The sequence below is a fragment of the Nicotiana tabacum genome, chromosome 5, assembly GCF_000715075.1.
Source record: "Nicotiana tabacum cultivar K326 chromosome 5, ASM71507v2, whole genome shotgun sequence".
Lineage (NCBI taxonomy): Eukaryota > Viridiplantae > Streptophyta > Magnoliopsida > Solanales > Solanaceae > Nicotiana > Nicotiana tabacum.
The window spans coordinates 161,106,708-161,126,900 of record NC_134084.1 but is presented as its reverse complement, the minus strand read 5'-3'; the positions used below and the strand labels follow the sequence as shown (position 1 = coordinate 161,126,900).

General features: G+C 39.6%; 1 protein-coding gene across 1 annotated transcript; it reads right to left on the bottom strand.

Annotated features, from left to right (window-relative positions):
* Window positions 1–19,552: 19,552 nt before the first annotated feature.
* Window positions 19,553–19,960, bottom strand: LOC142181061 (uncharacterized). Its single transcript, XM_075253185.1, has one exon. It carries the CDS (start codon window positions 19,958–19,960, stop codon window positions 19,553–19,555), a length of 408 nt encoding a protein of 135 aa, XP_075109286.1.
* Window positions 19,961–20,193: the final 233 nt, after the last annotated feature.

Below are 20,193 nucleotides of genomic sequence, written 5' to 3'. Positions count from 1 at the left end.
CGAAGCCCATCCATATTGGGCACGCAAATCCGGCCCTGCATCCTCAACACAACATCATCGCCGATGGTCATATCTCTCGCATTATCGTGCTGAACTCTGTCCTTAAGGACTAGCAAATGCGGATCATCATACTAGCGCTCTCTGATGCGATCATATAAGGAGGACCGAGATACCATACAAGCCAACACCCGATTGGGCTCCGAAATATCTAACCTTACGAACCGATTGGCCAAGTCCTGAACATCAACTGTAAGAGGTCTCTCCCCAACTGGAATATATGCCAAACTCCCCATACTCACTGCCTTTAGGCTCAAAGCATCGGCCACCACATTGGCATTTCCCCGATGGTACAATATAGTGATATCATAATCCTTAAGCAACTCCAACCATCTCCGCTGCCTCAAATTAAGATCCTTTTGCTTGAACAAATGCTGAAGACTGCGATGATCAGTGAATACCTCACAAGATACGCCATACAAGTAATGCCTCCAAATCTTCAATGCGTGAACTATGGCAGCCAACTCCAAATCATGCACAAAGTAGTTCTTCTCATGAGGCTTCAATTGAAGAGAAGAATAACAAATAACTCTACCCTCCTACATCAACGCACAACTAATCCCCACTCTCGAAGCATCACAATACACGGTATATAAACCTGAAGCTGATGGCAAAACCAACACTGGAGTTGTGGTCAAAACTGTCTTGAGCTTCTGAAAGCTCTCCTCACACTCGTCCGACCATACAAATGTAGCACCCTTCTGAGTCAACTTGGTCAAGGGCGATGTGATAGATGAGAATCCCTGGACAAACCGACGATAATAACGTGTCAAACCAAGAAAGCTGTGAATCTCTGTGGCTGAGGACGGTCTGGGCCAACTCTGAACCGCCTCTATCTTCTTCGGATCAACCTGAATACACTCACTGGACACCATGTGCCCCAAGAAAGACACTGAACCTAGTCAAAACTCACACTTGGAGAATTTTGCATAAAGCTTCTCCTCCCTCAATATCTGCAATACAATTCTCAAATTCTCTGCGTGCTCCTCCTGACTACGCGAATACACCAGAATATCATCAATGAATACTATGACAAACGAGTCAAGATAAGGCCGGGACACACTATTCATCAAATTCATGAACGCTACCGGGGCATTGGTCAGCCTAAAAGATATCACCAAGAACTCATAATGACCGTATCGGATCCTGAAAGTTGTCTTAAGAATATTCGAGTCCCTGATCTTCAACTGGTGATAACCTGAACAGAGATCAATCTTGGAGAACACTCTCGCTCCCTAAAGCTGGTCGAATAAATCATCAATACGAGGCAAAGGATATTTGTTCTTAATTGTTACATTGTTCAATTGCCTATAATCAATGCACATTCTCATGGTGCCATCCTTCTTCTTTACAAACAGAACCGGTGCACCCCAAGGTGACACACTAGGCCGAATGAACCCCTTATCCAGGAGTTCCTAAAGCTGCTCCTTTAATTCCTTCAACTCCGCTGGGTCCATACGATACGATGGAATAGAAATGGGCTGAGTTCCCGGTACCAAGTCAATACAAAAATCAATATCCCTATCCAGTGACATGCCCGACATGTCTACAGGAAACACGTAGAGAAAATGCCTCACAACTGAAACAAAATCATTACTAGGAGTCTCAGCTCCAACATCCCTCACAAATGCTAGATATGAAAGACAACCCTTCCCAACCATACGATGGGCCTTCAAGAAAGAGAACACTCTACTAGGAACATAATCAGTCACACCTCGCCACTCAATCCGTGGCACACCCGGTAAGGTCAATGTGATTGTCTTAGCATGATAGTCCAGAATAGAACGACACGGAGATAACCAATCCATGCCTAAAATGACATCAAAATCCACCATACTCAGTAATCACAGATCCACTCAGGTCTCCATACCCCCAATAGTCACCACACATGACCGGTACACACGGTCTACAATAACAGTATCGCCCACCGGGGTAGATACATGAACAGGTAAAGCAAGAAACTCACGGGGCATACCCAAATAACGAACAAAGTATGATGACACATAAGAAAAGGTGGATCTGGGATCAAACAATACAGAGGCATCTCTATAGCAGACTGAACCAATACCTGTGATAACTATATCTGAAGCAATAGCATCGGATCTGCCTGGGAGTGCATAGAAACGGGCCTGATCGCTCCCTGATCGACCTCCCCCTCTAGGGCAACCCCTGGCTAACTGACCTCTACCCCTAGCTGACTGAGCGGGTGGTGGTGAAGAAACTAGCGCTGAAGCCGAAGGCTGACCCCTCTGCTAGGACGAACTAGCAACATGACGAGGACACTGCCTCCACATATGGCCCATCTCTCCACACTCATAACAACTACCAGGTGCTATAGAAGGGGACTGAAGGGAACCCTTCGCACTGGAGTGACTAGCAGATACACTCGGCATAGAAGAACCCTGAACCGATAGAGCACGAGATGCACTTTGAGCTGGAAGCGCGCTGAGTGATGACTGGCCCTGCTGAGATCCATGATAACCATGACCCGAAGATGCCCTACGATAACCTGGGCGAGCCGATTGTGCAGGCCTGAATGAATGGCCTTTGTTGTGTTGAAACTGGCCCCTCGAAGGATCACCACAATAGCTGCCAGATCCTCGAGGCCTCTTGGCCTCCCTCTCCTCTCGCTCCTGACGACGAACAATCTCAATCTCACTGGCAATATCAACAACCTTCTCGAAGGTAAGTAAGACCATCAACAAATCTCCTGATCCTCTCTCGATCCGTCAGAACCATCTAGATGGCATGATGAGCCAACTCAGAAAACCTCAACTCATACTGTGACACAGTCATATCCCCCTGTCGCAACCACTCAAACTACCTACACAGCTCCTCTCTATAGGAATGCGGCACATACTTTTCCAGGAAGAGAACGGAGAACTGCTGCCAGGAAAGGGGTGCTGCACCAAAAGGCCTACGCCTCTCAATATCCTCCTACCAAGTAAAAGCAGCTCTTAAAAACTGATAGGTAGTAAAAGCGACCCCGCTGGTCTCCAGAATACCGGCAGTACGAAGTATCCTTTGACACTTATCCAGAAATCCCTGGGCATCCTTGCCCTCTGAGCCGCTGAAGGTCGGAGGCTGCAATCTACCATATCTCTCCAACCTCTACTGCTCATCCTATGGAATGATAGGAACCATATAGTTACGAGCAGCTTCAACCGACTGGGCTGGATACGCCCCTGACATCTGAAGTCCTTGCACTACCTTCTCAGGTGTGCGGGCGGCGGGAGTCTGATTGCCTCCCCCGGCCTGTGAAGTAGCTGCGGTTGTAGTGGCTGAAACTGCCTAAGCTAGGCTAGTGCAAACTGATAAGATCTATGCCAAGGCTTCTTGAAGACCCGGAATCATGATAGGCACAGCTGGTTCCTGAACTGGTGCTATTGGAGCATCCAAAGCTAGAGCCTAATATTGAGCTGGGGCAGTTGGTGGATCCACAGGTACTGCCCTCGCTGCTCTGCGTCTGCCACGACCACGACCACGTCCTCGACCTCTAGTGGTCTCAGATGGTGGCACTGGTGGCCGTCCAGCCCGTCCGGTAGCGCGTGTCCTCACCATTTGTGAGAGAATAGAATAATAGAAGTTTAGCACTCAGATCAACAAGTTCGCACGACAAGAATTTCAAGAGTACGAAGTTTTTCCTAAAGGTTCTACAGCCTTTCGAGGATAAATATATACGTCTCCGTATCCGCGAGACTCTACTAAATCTACTCATGACTCGTGAGACCTATGTAACCTAGGCTCTGATACCAACTTGTCACAACCCTAAACCCAAACCCGGCTGTGATAGCGCCTCTCGTGAAGACAAGGCCAACCAATTAAACCCTATTCACCTTTTTAAATAGTTAAATAACATAAAAGCAGTCTAAAATATGATATAACAATACCAAGTAGCGAATAATGGCAATAAAGTGCGGAAGTACAACCTAATACAACCCTAACCGAGGTGTCACAAGTCACAAGCATCTAACCATACCAAATCCTCAAATGTAACTACATAGTTTTAAATAATGAACTAAGAACATAAGGAAATAGATAGGGAGGAGCTCCGAGCTGCGAACGTCAACAACTACCTAAAGAATCCTCGAAGATCCGCCTGAAGCTGGAATGAATCAACACTCGGGAGGGGGACTAACAACGCCTGAATCTGCACACAGGGTGCAGGGAGTAAAGTGAGTACTCCAACGTAGTGAATAACAAATGTAAATAATGACTGAAAGTAAGAAAACATGTAAAGCACAAGGCATTCTATAATGAAGTAGTAAATCACTTAAAATCAGTAAAATCAAGTAAAATCTGCTTTCAACCAGTAAAACAGGTAAATTGATAAATAATTAAGATAAAGTAAACAAATCGAGTACGACCATCAGGCATAGTATCATCAAGTCTGCCCCTCGGGCAACATCTTAGAACAGTACCAGCCCCTCGGGCTCAATCTTAGAACAATATCAGCCCCTCGGGCTCAATCTCGCGTCACAATGGGTACCCCCGCTCACTGGGGGTGTACAGACTCCGGGAGGTGCCCCTTACGGCCCAAGCATAATAACAAGCCATCTCGTGGCATCAAATCTAGGCCCTCGGGCTCTTATCAATCAAGCCACCTCATGGCGTATATATGTATCTCAGGCCCTAGGCCTTATATTAGTATCAGTGTATCCTCACAACTAGGCCCTCGGTCTTACTCAGTCCGAAAATCATCACAAGCCCCTTGGGCAATAGTAAAACAGTATTTCTCAGCGCAAAACATCATTTAAAATATCATTTAAGTCTCAAAACTGAGTAAAAATGGCTGAGTTGTAAAACAGTGAAAAATAACATGACTGAGTTCAAGTAATAAGTCAAAACAGTGAGGAAATAGTAATAAAAATCCCTGAAGGGTTAAAGTAGTTGGCACGAAGCCCAAATATGGCAATCAGCCCATATCATGATGATAGCAAATAGGTTTCAGTCAAATACGCAGTAAAATCATCAATCGGGACGGACCAAGTCACAATCCCCAATAGTGCACGACCCCACGCTCGTCATCAAGTGTGTGTCTCACCTCAATATAGTACTACGATATGCAATCTAGGGTTTCAAACCCTCAGAGCATCATTACAATCATTACTCACCTCGAACCGGCTAAATCTCTAGCTCGCAATGCCTTTGCCCCTTGAATCGGCCTCCACGCACGTCGAATCTATCCAAAATCAAAACGAATATGTCACAATATGCTGAGGGAACAAAGCCCAAGCGAAAACAATCAAAAAATACCTAAAATCCCAAAATTACCAAAACCCGAGCCCTGGGCCCACTTCTCGAAAATCAGTAATTTTTACATTAATAGATTCCTCATCTCCCCACGAGTTCATACATATCAAAAGTTCTCGAATCCGACCCTAAATGGTCCTCCAAATCCCAAATCAAAAGTCCAATTTCTCAAGCCCTAGTTCTTAAATTTTAGCCCTTTAATTCCTTTAATTTCAGTCTTAATCCATGAAATACTACCATAGAAATGTGTTTTAAGTCCAAAATCCTTACTTTAACGAAGTTCCCTTGAAATCTCCCTTCCAAATCGTCCAAAAGCTCTCAAGCCGAAGTCAAAAATGGTTAAACCCTTTAAAAATCGCGAAGGAAGAAATATATACCTTCTGCCCAGGCCTAACCGCAGTTGCGGTCCAAAAATCCACTTCCGCGGTACCGCATATGCGGTCAAATGCTCGCTTCTGCGGAAATCACTAAAAGACCCTATACCACATCTGCGGTCCACTCGTCGTATCTGCGGCTACGCAGGTGCGGTCCACCTACCGCATCTGCGGTTCCAGACTTCCCTCTCAAATCCACTTCTGCGGCTCTCCTTCCGCACCTGCGGTCCCCAAACCGCAGGTGCGAAAACACCAGAAGCAGCAATATCAGCTGCTGCAACCAAGTTCAAATTTCTTCGATAACCACCCGGAATGATCCTGAGGCCCCCCGGGACATCAACCAAAAGAACAAACATAAACTGATACCTTATCCAAAATTGGTCCAATCATCAAAACACCTCAAATAACATCAAATCTACCAAATCACATCGAATTCAAGCCTAAGTTTCTAAAATCTTCCGAAATACGCTTTTGATAAAAAACCCAACCAAACCACGTCCGAATGACCTGAAATTTTACACACATCCCAAATGACACAATGAAGCTATAGAAACTCTTAGAATTCCATTCCGACCCTTATATCAAAATCTCATCTATTAACCAGAAATCGCCAAAATATCAACTTCGCCAATTCAAGCTTAATTCTACTTCAAACCTCTAAAATTCATTCCGATCACACTCTTAAGCCATAAATCACCTCTCGAAGCTAACTGAACCATCAAAACTCACATCCGAGCCCTCTAATACATAAGTTAACATCTGGTTGACTTTTTCAACTTAAACCTTCTTAAAAGAGACTAAGTGTCTCAAACCTTATCAAAATCATTCCAGACTCGATCCGACAAACCCGATACCACATAACACGGATAGCAAAGCATAAATAGCAGAAATGGAGAAACGGAGTAGTGACTCATGAGACGACAGACCGGGTCGTCACATCCTCTCCAACTTAAACAAACGTTCATCCTCAAACGAGTTAAGAAACATACCTGAAGCCTCAAATAGGTGAGGATATCTGCTCCGCATCTCCCGCTCGGTCTCCCAGGTAGCCTCCTCCACGGGCCGACCTCTCCACTGCACTTTCACTGAAGCTATATCCTTTGACCTCAACTTTCTCTGCATGGCTCTCCAAAACTGCAAAGTAAACTGAGTACCTCTATCTGTAATAATGGAAACTAGAACACCATGCAAACGAACAATCTCCCAGATATAGATCTCTGCCAACCGCTCTGAAGAATATGTAGTACACACTGGAATGAAGTGCGCGGACTTGGTCAGCCGATCCACAATCACCCAAATAGCATCGAACTTCTTCAAAGTTCGTGGAAGCCCAACAACAAAGTCCATAGTGAACCTATCCCAGTTCCACTCGGGAATAACCATCTGCTGAAGCAAGCCACCCGGTCTCTGACGCTCATATTTCACCTGCTGACAGTTGAGACACCGAGCTACAAATCCCACAATATTTTTCTTCATTCTTATCCACCAATAGTGTTGCCTTAAATCCTGAAACATCTTCGCGGCACCCGGATGAATGGAATACTGCGAGCTATGGGCTTCCTCCAGAATCAACTCCTGAAGCCCATCCACATTGGGCATGCAAATTTAGCCCTGCATCCTCAACACCACATCATCGCCGATGGTCACATCTCTAGCATCATCATGCTGAAATCTGTCCTTAAGGACTAGCAAATGTGGATCATCATACTAGCGCTCTCTGATGCGATTATATAAGGAAGACCGAGATACCATACAAGCCAACACCCGATTGGGCTCCGAAATATCTAACCTCACGAACTGATTGTCCAAGTCCTGAACATCAACTGCAAGAGGTCTCTCCCCAACTGGAATATATGCCAAACTCCCCATACTCACTGCCTTTTGGCTCAAAGCATCGGCCACCACATTGGCCTTTCCCCGATGGTACAATATAGTGATATCATAATCCTTAAGCAACTCCAACCATCTACGCTGCCTCAAATTAAGATCCTTTTGCTTGAACAAATGCTGAAGACTGCGATGATCAGTGAATACCTCAAAAGATACGCCATACAAGTAATGCCTCCAAATCTTCAATGCATGAACTATGGCAGCCAACTCCAAATCATGCACAGGGTAGTTCTTCTCATGGGGATTCAACTGAAGAGAAGCATAACAAATAACTCTACCCTCCTACATCAACGCACAACTAATCCCCACTCTTAAAGCATCACTATACACGGTATATAAACCTGAAGCTGATGGCAAAACCAACACTGGAGCTGTGGTCAAAACTGTCTTGAACTTCTGAAAGCTCTCCTCACACTCGTCCGACCATACAAATGGAGCACCCTTCTGAGTCAACTTGGTCAAGGGCGATGCGATATATGATCAATCTTGGAGAACATCCTCGCTCTTTGAAGCTGGTCGAATAAATCATCAATGTGAGGCAGAGGATACTTGTTCTTGATTGTTACTTTGTTCAATTGCCTATAATCAATGCATATTCTCATTGTGCCATCCTTCTTCTTCATAAACAGAACCGACACACCCCAAGGTGACACACTAGGCCGAATGAACCCCTTATCTAGGAGTTCCTGAAGCTGCACCTTCAATTCTTTCAACTCCGCTGGTGCCATATGATACGGTGGAATAGAAATGGGTTGAGTGCCTGACACCAGATCAATACCAAAATCGATATCCCTTTTTGGTGGCATGCCTGGCAGGTATGCAGGAAACACATCGAGAAAATCCCTCACAACTGGAACAGAATCAATATTGGGAGCTTGAGCTCCGACATCCCTCCCAAACGCTAGATATGAAATACAACCCATCCCAACCATATGTTGGGCCTTCAAGAAAGAAATCACTCTACTGGGAACATAATCAGTCACGCCTCGCCGCTCGATCTGTGGCAAACTTGGCATAGCCAATGTGACTGTCTTGGCATGACAATCCAGAATAGCACGACACAGAGATAGCCAATCCATGCCCAAAATGACATCAAAATCCACCATAATCAGTAATAACAGATCCACTCGGGTCTCCAAACCCCCAATAGTCACCACACATGACCGGTACACATGGTCGACAACAATAGTATCGCCCACCGGGGTAGATACATGAACAGGTAAAGCAAGAAACTCATAGGGCGTACCCAAATAATGAGCAAAGTATGATGACACATAGGAAAAGGTGGAACCAGATCAAATAATACAGAGGCATCTCAGTGACAAACTGAAATAATACCTGTAATGGCAGCTTCTGAAGTAATAGCATCGGGTCTGCCTGGGAGTGCATAGAAACGGGCTTGATGGCGATCGACCTCCACCTCTGGGGCGACCCCTAGCTGACTGACCTCCACCCCGAGCTAACTGAGCGGGCCTGGATGAACAGCCTCTGCTATGCTTAAATTGGCCCCTCGAAAGAGCACCATTATAGCTGCCAGATCCTCGAGGCCTCTTGGCCTCCCTCTCCTCTCACTCCTGACAGCGAACAGTCTCAATCTTACGGGCGATATCAACAACCTCCTCGAAGGTAGCACCAGTCACCCTCTCTCTGGTCATAAGAATACGGAGATGTTAAGTAAGACCATCAACAAATCTCCTGATCCTCTCTCGATCTGTCCGAACCATCCAGATGGCATGACGAGCCAACTCAGAAAACCTCAACTCATACTGTGACACAGTCATATCCCCTTATCGCAACCATTTAAACTATCTATGCAACTCCTCTCTGTTGGACAACGACACATACTTCTCTTGAAAGAGAACGGAGAACTGCTTCCAGGAAAGGGGTGCTGCACCAACAGGCCTACGTCTCTCAAAATCCTCCCACCAAGTAAAAGTAGCTCCTAAAAACTGATAGGTGGTAAAAGCAACCCCGCAGGTCTCCAGAATACCGACAGTACAAAGCATCCTCTGACACTTATCTAGAAAACCCTGGGCATCCTCGCCCTCTGCGCCATTGAAGGTCGGAGGCTGCAATCTACCCTATCTCTCCAACCTTCACTGCTCATCCTCTGGCATGACAGGAACCACATAGTCACAAGCAGCTGCAACTGCCTGGGCTGGAGGTGCCCACGGCGTCTGAAGTCCCTGCACTACCTGCTCAGGTGTGCGAGCGGTGGGAGTCTGATTGCCTCCCCGGCCTGTGAAGTACCTGTGGCTGTAGTGGCCGAAACCGCCTGAGCTAGGCTAGTTCAAACTGACAAGATCTATGACAAGGACTCCTGAAGACCCGGAATCATGATGGGCACAGCTGGTGCCTGAACTGGTGCTGCTGGAGCATCTACAGCTGGAGCCTGATCTGGAGCTAGGGCAACTGGTGGATCTACAGGTGCTGCCCTCGCTGCTCTGCCTCTGCCTCGACCATGACCGCATCCACGGCCTCTGGTGGCCTCAACTGGTGGCGTTGGGGGTCGTCCACCCCGTTCGGTAGTGCGTATCCTTACCATCTGTGAGAGAATAGAATAACAGATGTTTAGTACTCGGATCAACAAGTTCGCACGATAAGAATTTCAAGAATATGAAGTTTTCCTAAGGGTTCTGCAGTCTCTCGAGGATAAATACAGACGTCTCTGTACTGATCCGCGAGACTCTACTAAACCTGCTCATGAATCGAAAGACCTATGTAACCTAGGCTCTGATACCAACTTGTCACGACCCTAACCCCGAACCCGGTCGTGATGACGCCTCTCGTGATGACAAGGCCAGCCAATTAAACTCAGTTCACTTGTTAAAGCAATCAAATAATATAAAAGCAGTCTAAAACATGATTTAATGATTATAAGTAGCGGAAACATAGATAACAAAAAATGGAATCCAACCCGATACAGCCCTAACTGGGGTGTCACAAGTCACGAGCATCTATAAACCGTACACAAGTCTGCTAAATCCAATACTAATACAAGTATTTGATAGATATAGAAATGAAATGATAATAGAGACACAGGGCTGCGGATGCCAACAACTACCTCGTAGTCTCTGAATACTGCCTGGAACTGGAGGAATCAACACTCAGGAGCGGAACCAACAACGCCTGAATCTGCACACAGGGGTGCAAGGAGTAAAGTGAGTACTCCAACTCAGTGAGTAACAAATGTAAATAACAACTAAAGGTAAGAAATCATACAAGGCACAAAGCATTCTATAATGAAGCAGAAAAATCTCTTAAAATCAGTAAAGCCAGTAAAAGTCAAGTAAAATCCTCTTTCAACCAGTAAACAGGTAAAATGATAGATAATTAAGATAAAGTGATCAAATAGAAGTTCACCCCTCGAGATCAGTATCCACACATCCGTCCCTCGGGCAATATCTTAGAACAGTACCAGCCCTGCGGGCTCAAACTCAAAACAATACCAGCCCCTCAGGCTCAATCTCACATCACAATGGGTACCCGCACTCACTGGGGGTGTACAGACTCCGGGAGGGGCCCCTTACTGCCCAAGCGCAATATCAATCCATCTCATGGCATCAAATCTAAGCCATCGGTCTCATATCAATCAAGCCACCTCGTGGTGTATATATGTATCTTAGGCCCTCGGCCTCATATCAGTATCAGTGTATCCTCACAACTAGGCCCTTGGCCTTACTCAGTCCGAAAATCATCACAAGCCCCTCGGGCATTAGTAAAACTGTATTTCTCAGCCCAAAACATCATTTAAGTCTCAAAACTGAGTAAAAATGGTTGAGTAGTAAAACAGTGAAAAATAACATGACTGAGTTCAAGTAATAAGTTAAAACATTGAGGAACAGTAATAAAAATCCCCGAAGGGTTCAAATAATTAGCACAAAGCCCAAACATGACAATCAACCCAAATCATGTTGATAATAAATAAGTTTCAGTCAAATACACAGTAAAACTATTAATCAGGACGAACCAAGTCACAATCCCCAATAGTGCACGACCCCACGCTCGTCATCAAGTGTGTGTCTCACCTCAATATAGCACTACGATGTGCAAATCCGGGGTTTCAAACCCTCTAAGCATCATTTACAATCATTACTCACCTCGAACCGGCTAAAACTCTAGCTCGCGACGCCTTTGCCCCTCGAATCGGCCTCCACGTGCGTCGAATCTATCCAAAATTAGAACGAATACGTCACAATATGCTGAGGTAACAAAGCCCAAGCAAAAACAATCAAAAAATACCTAAAATCCCAAAATTACCAAAACCCGAGCCCCGGGCCCACTTCTCAAAAATCAGAAATTTTTACATCAATAGATTCCTCATCTCCCCACGAGCTCATACATATCAAAAGTTTTCAAATCCGACCCCAAATACTCCTCCAAATCCCAAATCAAAAGTCCAATTTCTCAAGCCCTAGTTCTTCAATTTTAGCCTTTTAATTCCTTTAATTTCAGTCTTAATCCATGAAATACTACCATAGAAATGTGTTTTAAGTTCAAAATCTTACCATAACGAAGTTCCCTTGAAATCTCCCTTCCAAATCGTCCGAAAGGTCTCAAGTCAAAGTGAAAAATGGTTAAACCCTTCAAAAATCGTGAAGGAAGAAATATATACATTTTGCCCAGGTCTAACCGCATCTACGGTCCAAAAATCCGCTTCTGCAGTACCACATATGCGGTCAAATCCTCGCTTCTGCGGAAATCACTAAAAGACCCTATATCGCATCTGCGGTCCACTCGTCGCATCTGCGGCTACGCAGGTGCGGTCCACTCGTCGCATCTGCGGCTACGCAGGTGCGGTCTACCTACCGCATCTGCGGTTCTAGACTTCCCTCTCAAATCTGCTTCTGCGGCTCTCCTTCCGCACGTGAGGCACCACACCTATGTTCCCCAAACCACAGGTGCGAAAACACCAGAAGCAGCAATATCAACTGATGCAACCAAGTTCCAATTTCTCTGATAACCACCCGAAATGATCCCGTGGCCCCCCGGGACCTCAACCAAAAGCACAAACAAAACCCGATACCTTATTCAAACTTGTTCCAATCATCAAAACACCTCATACAACATCAAATCTACCAAATCACATCGAATTCAAGCCTAAGTTTCTAAAATCCTCTGAAATACGCTTTTGATCAAAAATCCAACCAAACCACGTCCGAATGACCTGAAATTTTACACACACATCCCAAATGACACAACGAAGCTTAACAACTCTCGGAATTCCATTCCGACCCTTATATCAAAATCTTACCTATTAACCAAAAATCGCCAAAATATCAACTTCGCCAATTCAAGCTTAATTCTACTCTGAACCTCCAAAATTCATTCTGATCGCTCTTCTAAGACATAAATCACCTCCCAAAGCTAACCGAACCATCGGAACTCACATCCGAGCCCTCTGACACATAAGTCAACATCCGATTGACTTTTTCAACTTAAACCTTCTTAAAAGAGACTAAGTGTCTCAAACCTTATCAAAATCATTCCGGACTCGATCTGACCAACCCGATACCACATAACACGGATAAAGAAGCATAAAGAAGTAGAAATAGGGAAAATAGAGCGGTGACTCATGAGACGACTGATCGGATCGTCACACATTGGATCCTAAAAATAGTCAGGAAGCAAAATAATAACTCATATTTATGGCAAAACAATCAAATGTTGAGACAATGAACGACTCTTTGGATAAGACTTAACTCTTTTACTACTACTTGACCTCTTATTTGGTGTGTTGATATCTCTTAAAAACTATTTCCTAATTTTAGTTTCTAAAATATTATTTTTCAATAATAATTATTTTTATAATAATGTAATTGAAAATATTATTCTTAATTCAAAACTCATTTTAGTTGGCTATCGAAAAATATAAAAAATTCTTTAGCTAGTGAATTTTTTTACTCCATTTTGATATTTGACATTAACCATGTTAAGTATTTGAGTTATTTGAATTATATGTAAATAACCTTAACATCTAAACCTTCTAAATAATGATAGATAATCGTCAGATATTAATTAAGAAACACTACATGAAAAAAGACTAACATTTTCTCAATTCTCGTAGTGATAATTTTATTTTTGCACTATTCTCATAGGTGTCATTGGAACCTAAATATAGCCACAAAGTGAAATAATAACTCATATTTATGGCAAAGCACAAAGGTTGACATGATATAAACGATTCTTTGATTACAACGTGACTCTTATACTACGACTTGAACTCTTATTTGGTATGATTTTATTGTTTAAAAAATATTTCTATTTTGAAATTTTAATTTCTAAAACTTTATATATATATATATTATAATTATTATTATCTTTATAATGATGCAAGTGAAGATATTATCCTTAATTTAAAATTCACTTTAATCGGCTATCTTGTTATGAATAGAATTCTATTTAGACTGAATGTCTATCTTGTAGAGAGTTTTACTTTGTGGCTAAGTCATTTTTCCCCTATAAATAGAGGGGTCTTACCCCATTGTAAATCATCCCAAAATATCAATAAGAATTACTCTCTCTTCTTCTGTAATATTGTTCTTCTACTTTTATTATTTTATAACATGTTATCAGCACGAGATCTAAACAATTGAGTAGAAGCTTTGGGATAGAGCATAATGATTGTCAATTATTCCATGAACTTCCTTCATGATTAAATTCTGGATTTAAGGTATGTATTTTACCGTATTTTTCTCTTTTATTCTATAATTTGATTTAAAATTCAAACGAAGACGAAATTTTTTGATTGTAACTGTAATGGAGTTTGAAAGAGATTACAACCATCCAAAGTGGTAAAGTTTCTATGCCTTGCCATGATCAAATTCATGTATGATTGTGGGCAAAGAATTAAATCCGTCCCATTAAATTTTCTCCATTCTCATTCCCTTAAGAGAATGTGATAGCAATATGTGATAAGTCTGAAAGAAGAAAAAATTATTACCGTGAAGGTATCAATAAATGTGGACGTGGCAATAGACGAAAGTATAATCGTCATCATTGTGATAATGAAAACAATAAGGATTCTCAAATAATCCTTCACTTTGTGAAAATAATAGTTGTCATCGATTTGACATGAGATTTTGTAAAGCACATATAGATGATTATGGTCCATTCATGATTTGAATGTGACAACACGTGATTTATGAATACATATTCATTCTTGGAAGAATATGAACGTGCTAGTGGTAGTGAATATACCACGCTCACCTCTAGAATGAGGTTTGAGAGGAAATAAGAAAATAATATCATTATTATGGCATGAATGATCACTGATCATGTACCTATTGTACACCAAAATAAGTTGGTAATGTGATTATTAAAGGACAACAATGATTCAAGAAACCGATCTTGCATATAATTTTGAACATAACCATAATGGTATAACTTTCTCTTTAACAGAGATATTCACCATATGAATGTTGATGAATATGTGGTAGTACCAAATTAATTGAGAGCTCTGGAAGAGCCAATTATTACTATTTTGGAGAAACACAATTGATTACCAATAAGGTATTGTGTTGTAGTAAGTCTTAAAGAAATTTATTCAGTTTTTAAAGTATGCGCGAAAGCAGTTGATTATATTGAGACTATAAATAAAGGAAAGATTTAATATTTTCTATTACTACAACTTGTAGCGGGGTACTATGTATGTGGAAAGTTACCCGTTTTATTCTCCATTTTGTACTACACAAATAAAAGAATACCACAATAAAGTGAATGTTTATTGATATAAAAACCCATATCATAATAAACTTGGAGTTTATTGATAATTGCACACGTCATGGTGTAAATCTTAAGTTTATCAATATTGATAATTTATTCAGTTGGCATAATTGGTTTAGCCATATCAATTTAAGTATGATGTGCAAAAATAATAGAGAATTCACATGGGTAAATTTTAAAGAACTAGAAAGTTCTTTAAGAATTCTCTTATTGCTTGTTCTCATTAATTAATTGACCAACTAAAATTGGAATTGAATCCCATGAATACTGGAAATATCAAAGGTGAATATGGGCCCATTCACCTGCCATGTATACCACGCAAGATGCATCTATGAGATGGTTACATGTGCGATTATTATTAACCTGCAACCTGGTGTTTGCGAGGTAACTGCTCAATAATTTAATTTAGAGCATATTCCAAAATTTTTTATTCAAGATAGTTCATCTTGATAAGTTGGTTTACATCACAGTTGGTTTAGCAAAATGATTTATTGAGTGCCTCCACTTAATAGCTAAACAATGCTTATGAGAACAAAGTTATCTATATCAGTTTGATATAGGTTATATACTAAAGTATATTACATTCTCCCCTCATAAATGGTTCAGGGTCAAGAACCAAATAATTTCATCTTATTATTATTGATATGCGGTGTATGTTTTGATTAACACCATGACACACAAAGATGGGCTTTCAAAGTTGAGGAAGCAAGTTAGTTTTTCTAACATGAGGGGGAGACATGATAAACAGTTGAGAAAAAGTTACTTGGAATTGATTATCATTTGTATATCTAGATCCTCAAATACGATAATATGAACTTGAAGTTCATAAAAAGATAATTCATCTGCAATATATTGCAAAGTATGCTAGACGCATTTGCTGACCCAAAGAAAGTAACTATATTCTCATTGCAAATGCTCCTATTAAGTCCTAGAAGGACAAAGTCTATGGTACGCTTAAACCATATAGACAAATCAGTTTCAAATAGCTTCTTGATAAAGAAGATGAGCAAATAATCAGACTGATCATAATAAGGAGGCAAGTGATCTAGAAGATCACATGACATAACACTTCATAAAATCTCATGAGAGATTCAGGTACCTGGATATATGAATGAAGAGATCTCTATGTTATGTCTTTATGAAAAAATATTGGAACCGATATAAAATGTTTGTCGACGACATCTATCATAGCGCTAAGTATATATGAGGATCTTAAGTCTATCGAATATAGACACAAAAATATTGGCCAAATGGAAGAGACACAATTCGAATAGAATTGGTTTCATATAAAAGACATATAATTTTGTCTATGTTGTTCAAATACTTGAAAGTATAAAGTCAATGGTATGTGCAATCAGTTTTCGATATCTTATAAGTCTAGCATGACATGAAAACTTGATATACATATAAAGTCTCTTTAGATGGCTTATATGACTTAACTTATATGACAATCCATGAAGGATTTAAGTTGCTTAAAGCATATACAATTCTTGATCGTTAAGTACCACTTTCTCAGTGCAATTTGTGTACCTTTGTATCTTGCTATAACTATAAGCATGATAATGTGATAGCGAGGATTTTAAAGGTGCAATATATTCATTGGAGTTAATATGGCTGATTTATTCACCAAAACTCTGCCGACGTCAACCTTCAAGAAGCTAGTGTACAAGATCGGGATGGTAAGGCTCAAGGATGTGAATTGATGCTCTCATCAGGGGGAGTTAATGCGCGTTGCACTCTTTTTCCCTTACAAGATTTTGTCCCACTGGGTTTTCCTTGAAAGGTTTTTAACGAGGCAACCAAAAGGCATATTATTAGAGATGTGTACTCTTTTTCCTTTTCTAGAATTTTTCCCATTGGGTTTTATTTTAATTAAGGTTTTAATGAGGCACATTACTTATCGAGTAAACATTTTAGGGGGAGTGTTATGAATAGAATTCTATTTAGAGTGAATGTCTATCTTGTAGAGAGTTTTACTTTGTGGCTAAGTCATTTTTCCCTTATAAATAGAGGGTTCTTACCCCATTGTAAATCATCCCAAAATATCAATAAGAATTACTCTCTCTTTCTCTGTAATATTGTTCTTCTACTTTTATTATTTTAAAACATATCTAAAAATTTAAATGATTCTTTGACCGGATTTATTTCAGTATGACTCCACTTTAAGCTTATCAATATCTCTAGCCCCAGAATTTAAATTTTTAATACCCTATATATACAAAAATTTTGTTCTTTGAATCATTAAATGCTAAATTAATTGATTATTATTATAAAACATTGCATATATTGTCTTAAAATTGTCAAGTAATTTATTTTTCGACACCATACTTGGCTTAAACTCAGTGCAAACTACTCAAATTGAATTCCAATTCAAATTCGAATATCATATCAGTTTGTTAGTAATAGTGATTTTTTAAAAACGACACATAATGTAAATTAAAAAAATATTCGAAAATATCCTTATCTTATAATCTATGTATTTGAGTTGAAAAAAATATATTTGACATCGATGAGATTAACTTTCAAATTTTTTTATACTCAACAAAGATGAAACATAAGAAGAAATTTGTTGTCATCTTTTATTTCTCGTTTTTAGATCTTTCTATTATTGTTTTCAATATTTATTTTATTTTATTTATTTTTATGTCGTTATTTCTGTTGTTACAAAAAATTAATTTATTTCACTATAAAAGGATGAGTTTTAATAAAAAATTGTCTACATATGAACTTTAATTATATTTTAGTCTTTGGTTGAAATTATTTCATATTTTTCTTTTGGCTTTATCTAATCAGCCTAAATAGGTGCTCACCTAACCACTTAAATTAAAAAATTGAATGATGTGTAATTTATGTATAGTCCATATATAATATGTGTATAATCGTGTGTTGTCGGTATGTCATCTATTTATATTAGCTATAAAAAGTAAACAATAAATATGGCCGGATTTTATGTAAATATTCCATAAGATTTCAGTTTTTTTGAGTTTATCCATGATATAACTTCTATTAAAATAATTTTAAAACTCTCTATTAATGTTAAACAAATATTATCTTTTTATTATCTTTGAATTAAAAAAGTAAAGAGATATTTTAAAATAATTTGTTTACATTTAAGAAAAAGATATTTCACGTCATACCAATTTTTCTTTATATATACTCTTTCTTATAATTAAAAGTCGCAATAAAAACTATCAATTGGAAACCGATTTATCTCTTATTGAGTTTGAAAAAAAACCTTTTACATAATCCAATGATTCAAAACTAATATTCTTCAACGAAAAAGATATTATACCCTTGCAATATTGGCTTGACTACAGCTAAATGAAGGAGTTTCAACTTATACCCTTCAATTTCTTGAATGTGCTAAATTGAAATTAATGATAGCAATTGTATAGCCAAAATTTTGTTATTTGTTTGATGTCCATTTATGCAAATTGACTCTTCAAATATATATTCTTCAAGAAGAAAAAAGAAACATCTTTTTTTTAATATTGACTGATTTTATGATGTTTCTTTCTCCCGCATGTATGTTTACTTTATTATATATGTAAGTAAATTTTTATTTGATTTTGTAAACTCTTTTTTGTTATTTAGATAAACATAGACGTGTACCCTATATATTACATTTATTTTAAAAGAATTTTGTTTTATTCAAATCTAGCTACAGTGTTTCAAAGAACTATACTTATAGGATTTTAAATGTGGAAGAGTTTTATAGTTATATGGAGTACTTTTTTTTCTAGAGGCGAAGTAGTATTTAAATAATTATAAAATATAACAAATGTTCCTAACATGATTGCATATGATCATTAATCGAATTAAGTATGATAACATGATAAAAAAAGATAAATTTTATTTTTAATTTAAATTCAAATTTTAGAACTTTATCTATAAATTCAAAATTATCTTTTAATTCAAATTCCGTATATATATATTTTGGTAATTAAATCTTTCATTTACCATGGAAAATATTTACAAGTAAATCAAACCCTTACATAGTTGCCTATCATTCTAATTTCTCCCCATACCACCTTTTTAATATCTATATCTATTACACTGGATACCAATTTAAGCTATGCAGAATGTTCTCTACTTTCCTGTTGCTACGACAGCGTATCTCTTGGATTATCAGCTTACAAACTGTCTCCCATCCTTTTGTCTTGTTTTTAAAGATTTGGCCATTTCTTTCCTGCCACACATAATATATTGTAGCTGCCAATACCATCTTGTATAATTCAGCTGTTGCATTTCTTCTATTTGGCCCATTTCTCTGCCCACTTTAGCTCCTCATCCCATCCTTGTACTGATCTGTCAATGCCTTTCCATTCTAACAGTTTACTCCACAGTATATTTGCATGTGGAAATTCAAAGAATAAGTGTTGTATGGTTTCCTTTTCACTGTTGCACAGGATACAATCTTGATCAACTGATACTCCCCATCTTTGCAATCTATCCTTTGTATATAATCTTCCATGTGCTATCATAGTTAGTACAAAGTTCCATATGGGGCATTCACCATTGTGACATACTACCTTCCTCCAACTTACTTTCTCAAACGTACCTCGCAGCCTGTGATAAATATGTTTGACAGAACAGCTGTTCATATTTGTGATATCATCCTGGCTGAATCCTGCTTCCATCATAGTCTTCTGTGCCTTCATGATCTTGCCTACCATCCATGAAGTTTGTTTTAACTGTATTTTCCAGATGTTCCTTCCTCTAATATAATAACTATGTACCCACTGTATCCACAACTTCTTCTTCTCTTTACATAAGTTCCAAAATTGCTTACATATAACAAATTTGTTCTAGATTGCTATATTCATGACATTGAATCCACCTACTGACTTGGGACGGCATATTTTCTCCCATTCTAATAGTGTTTTTTTTGAAA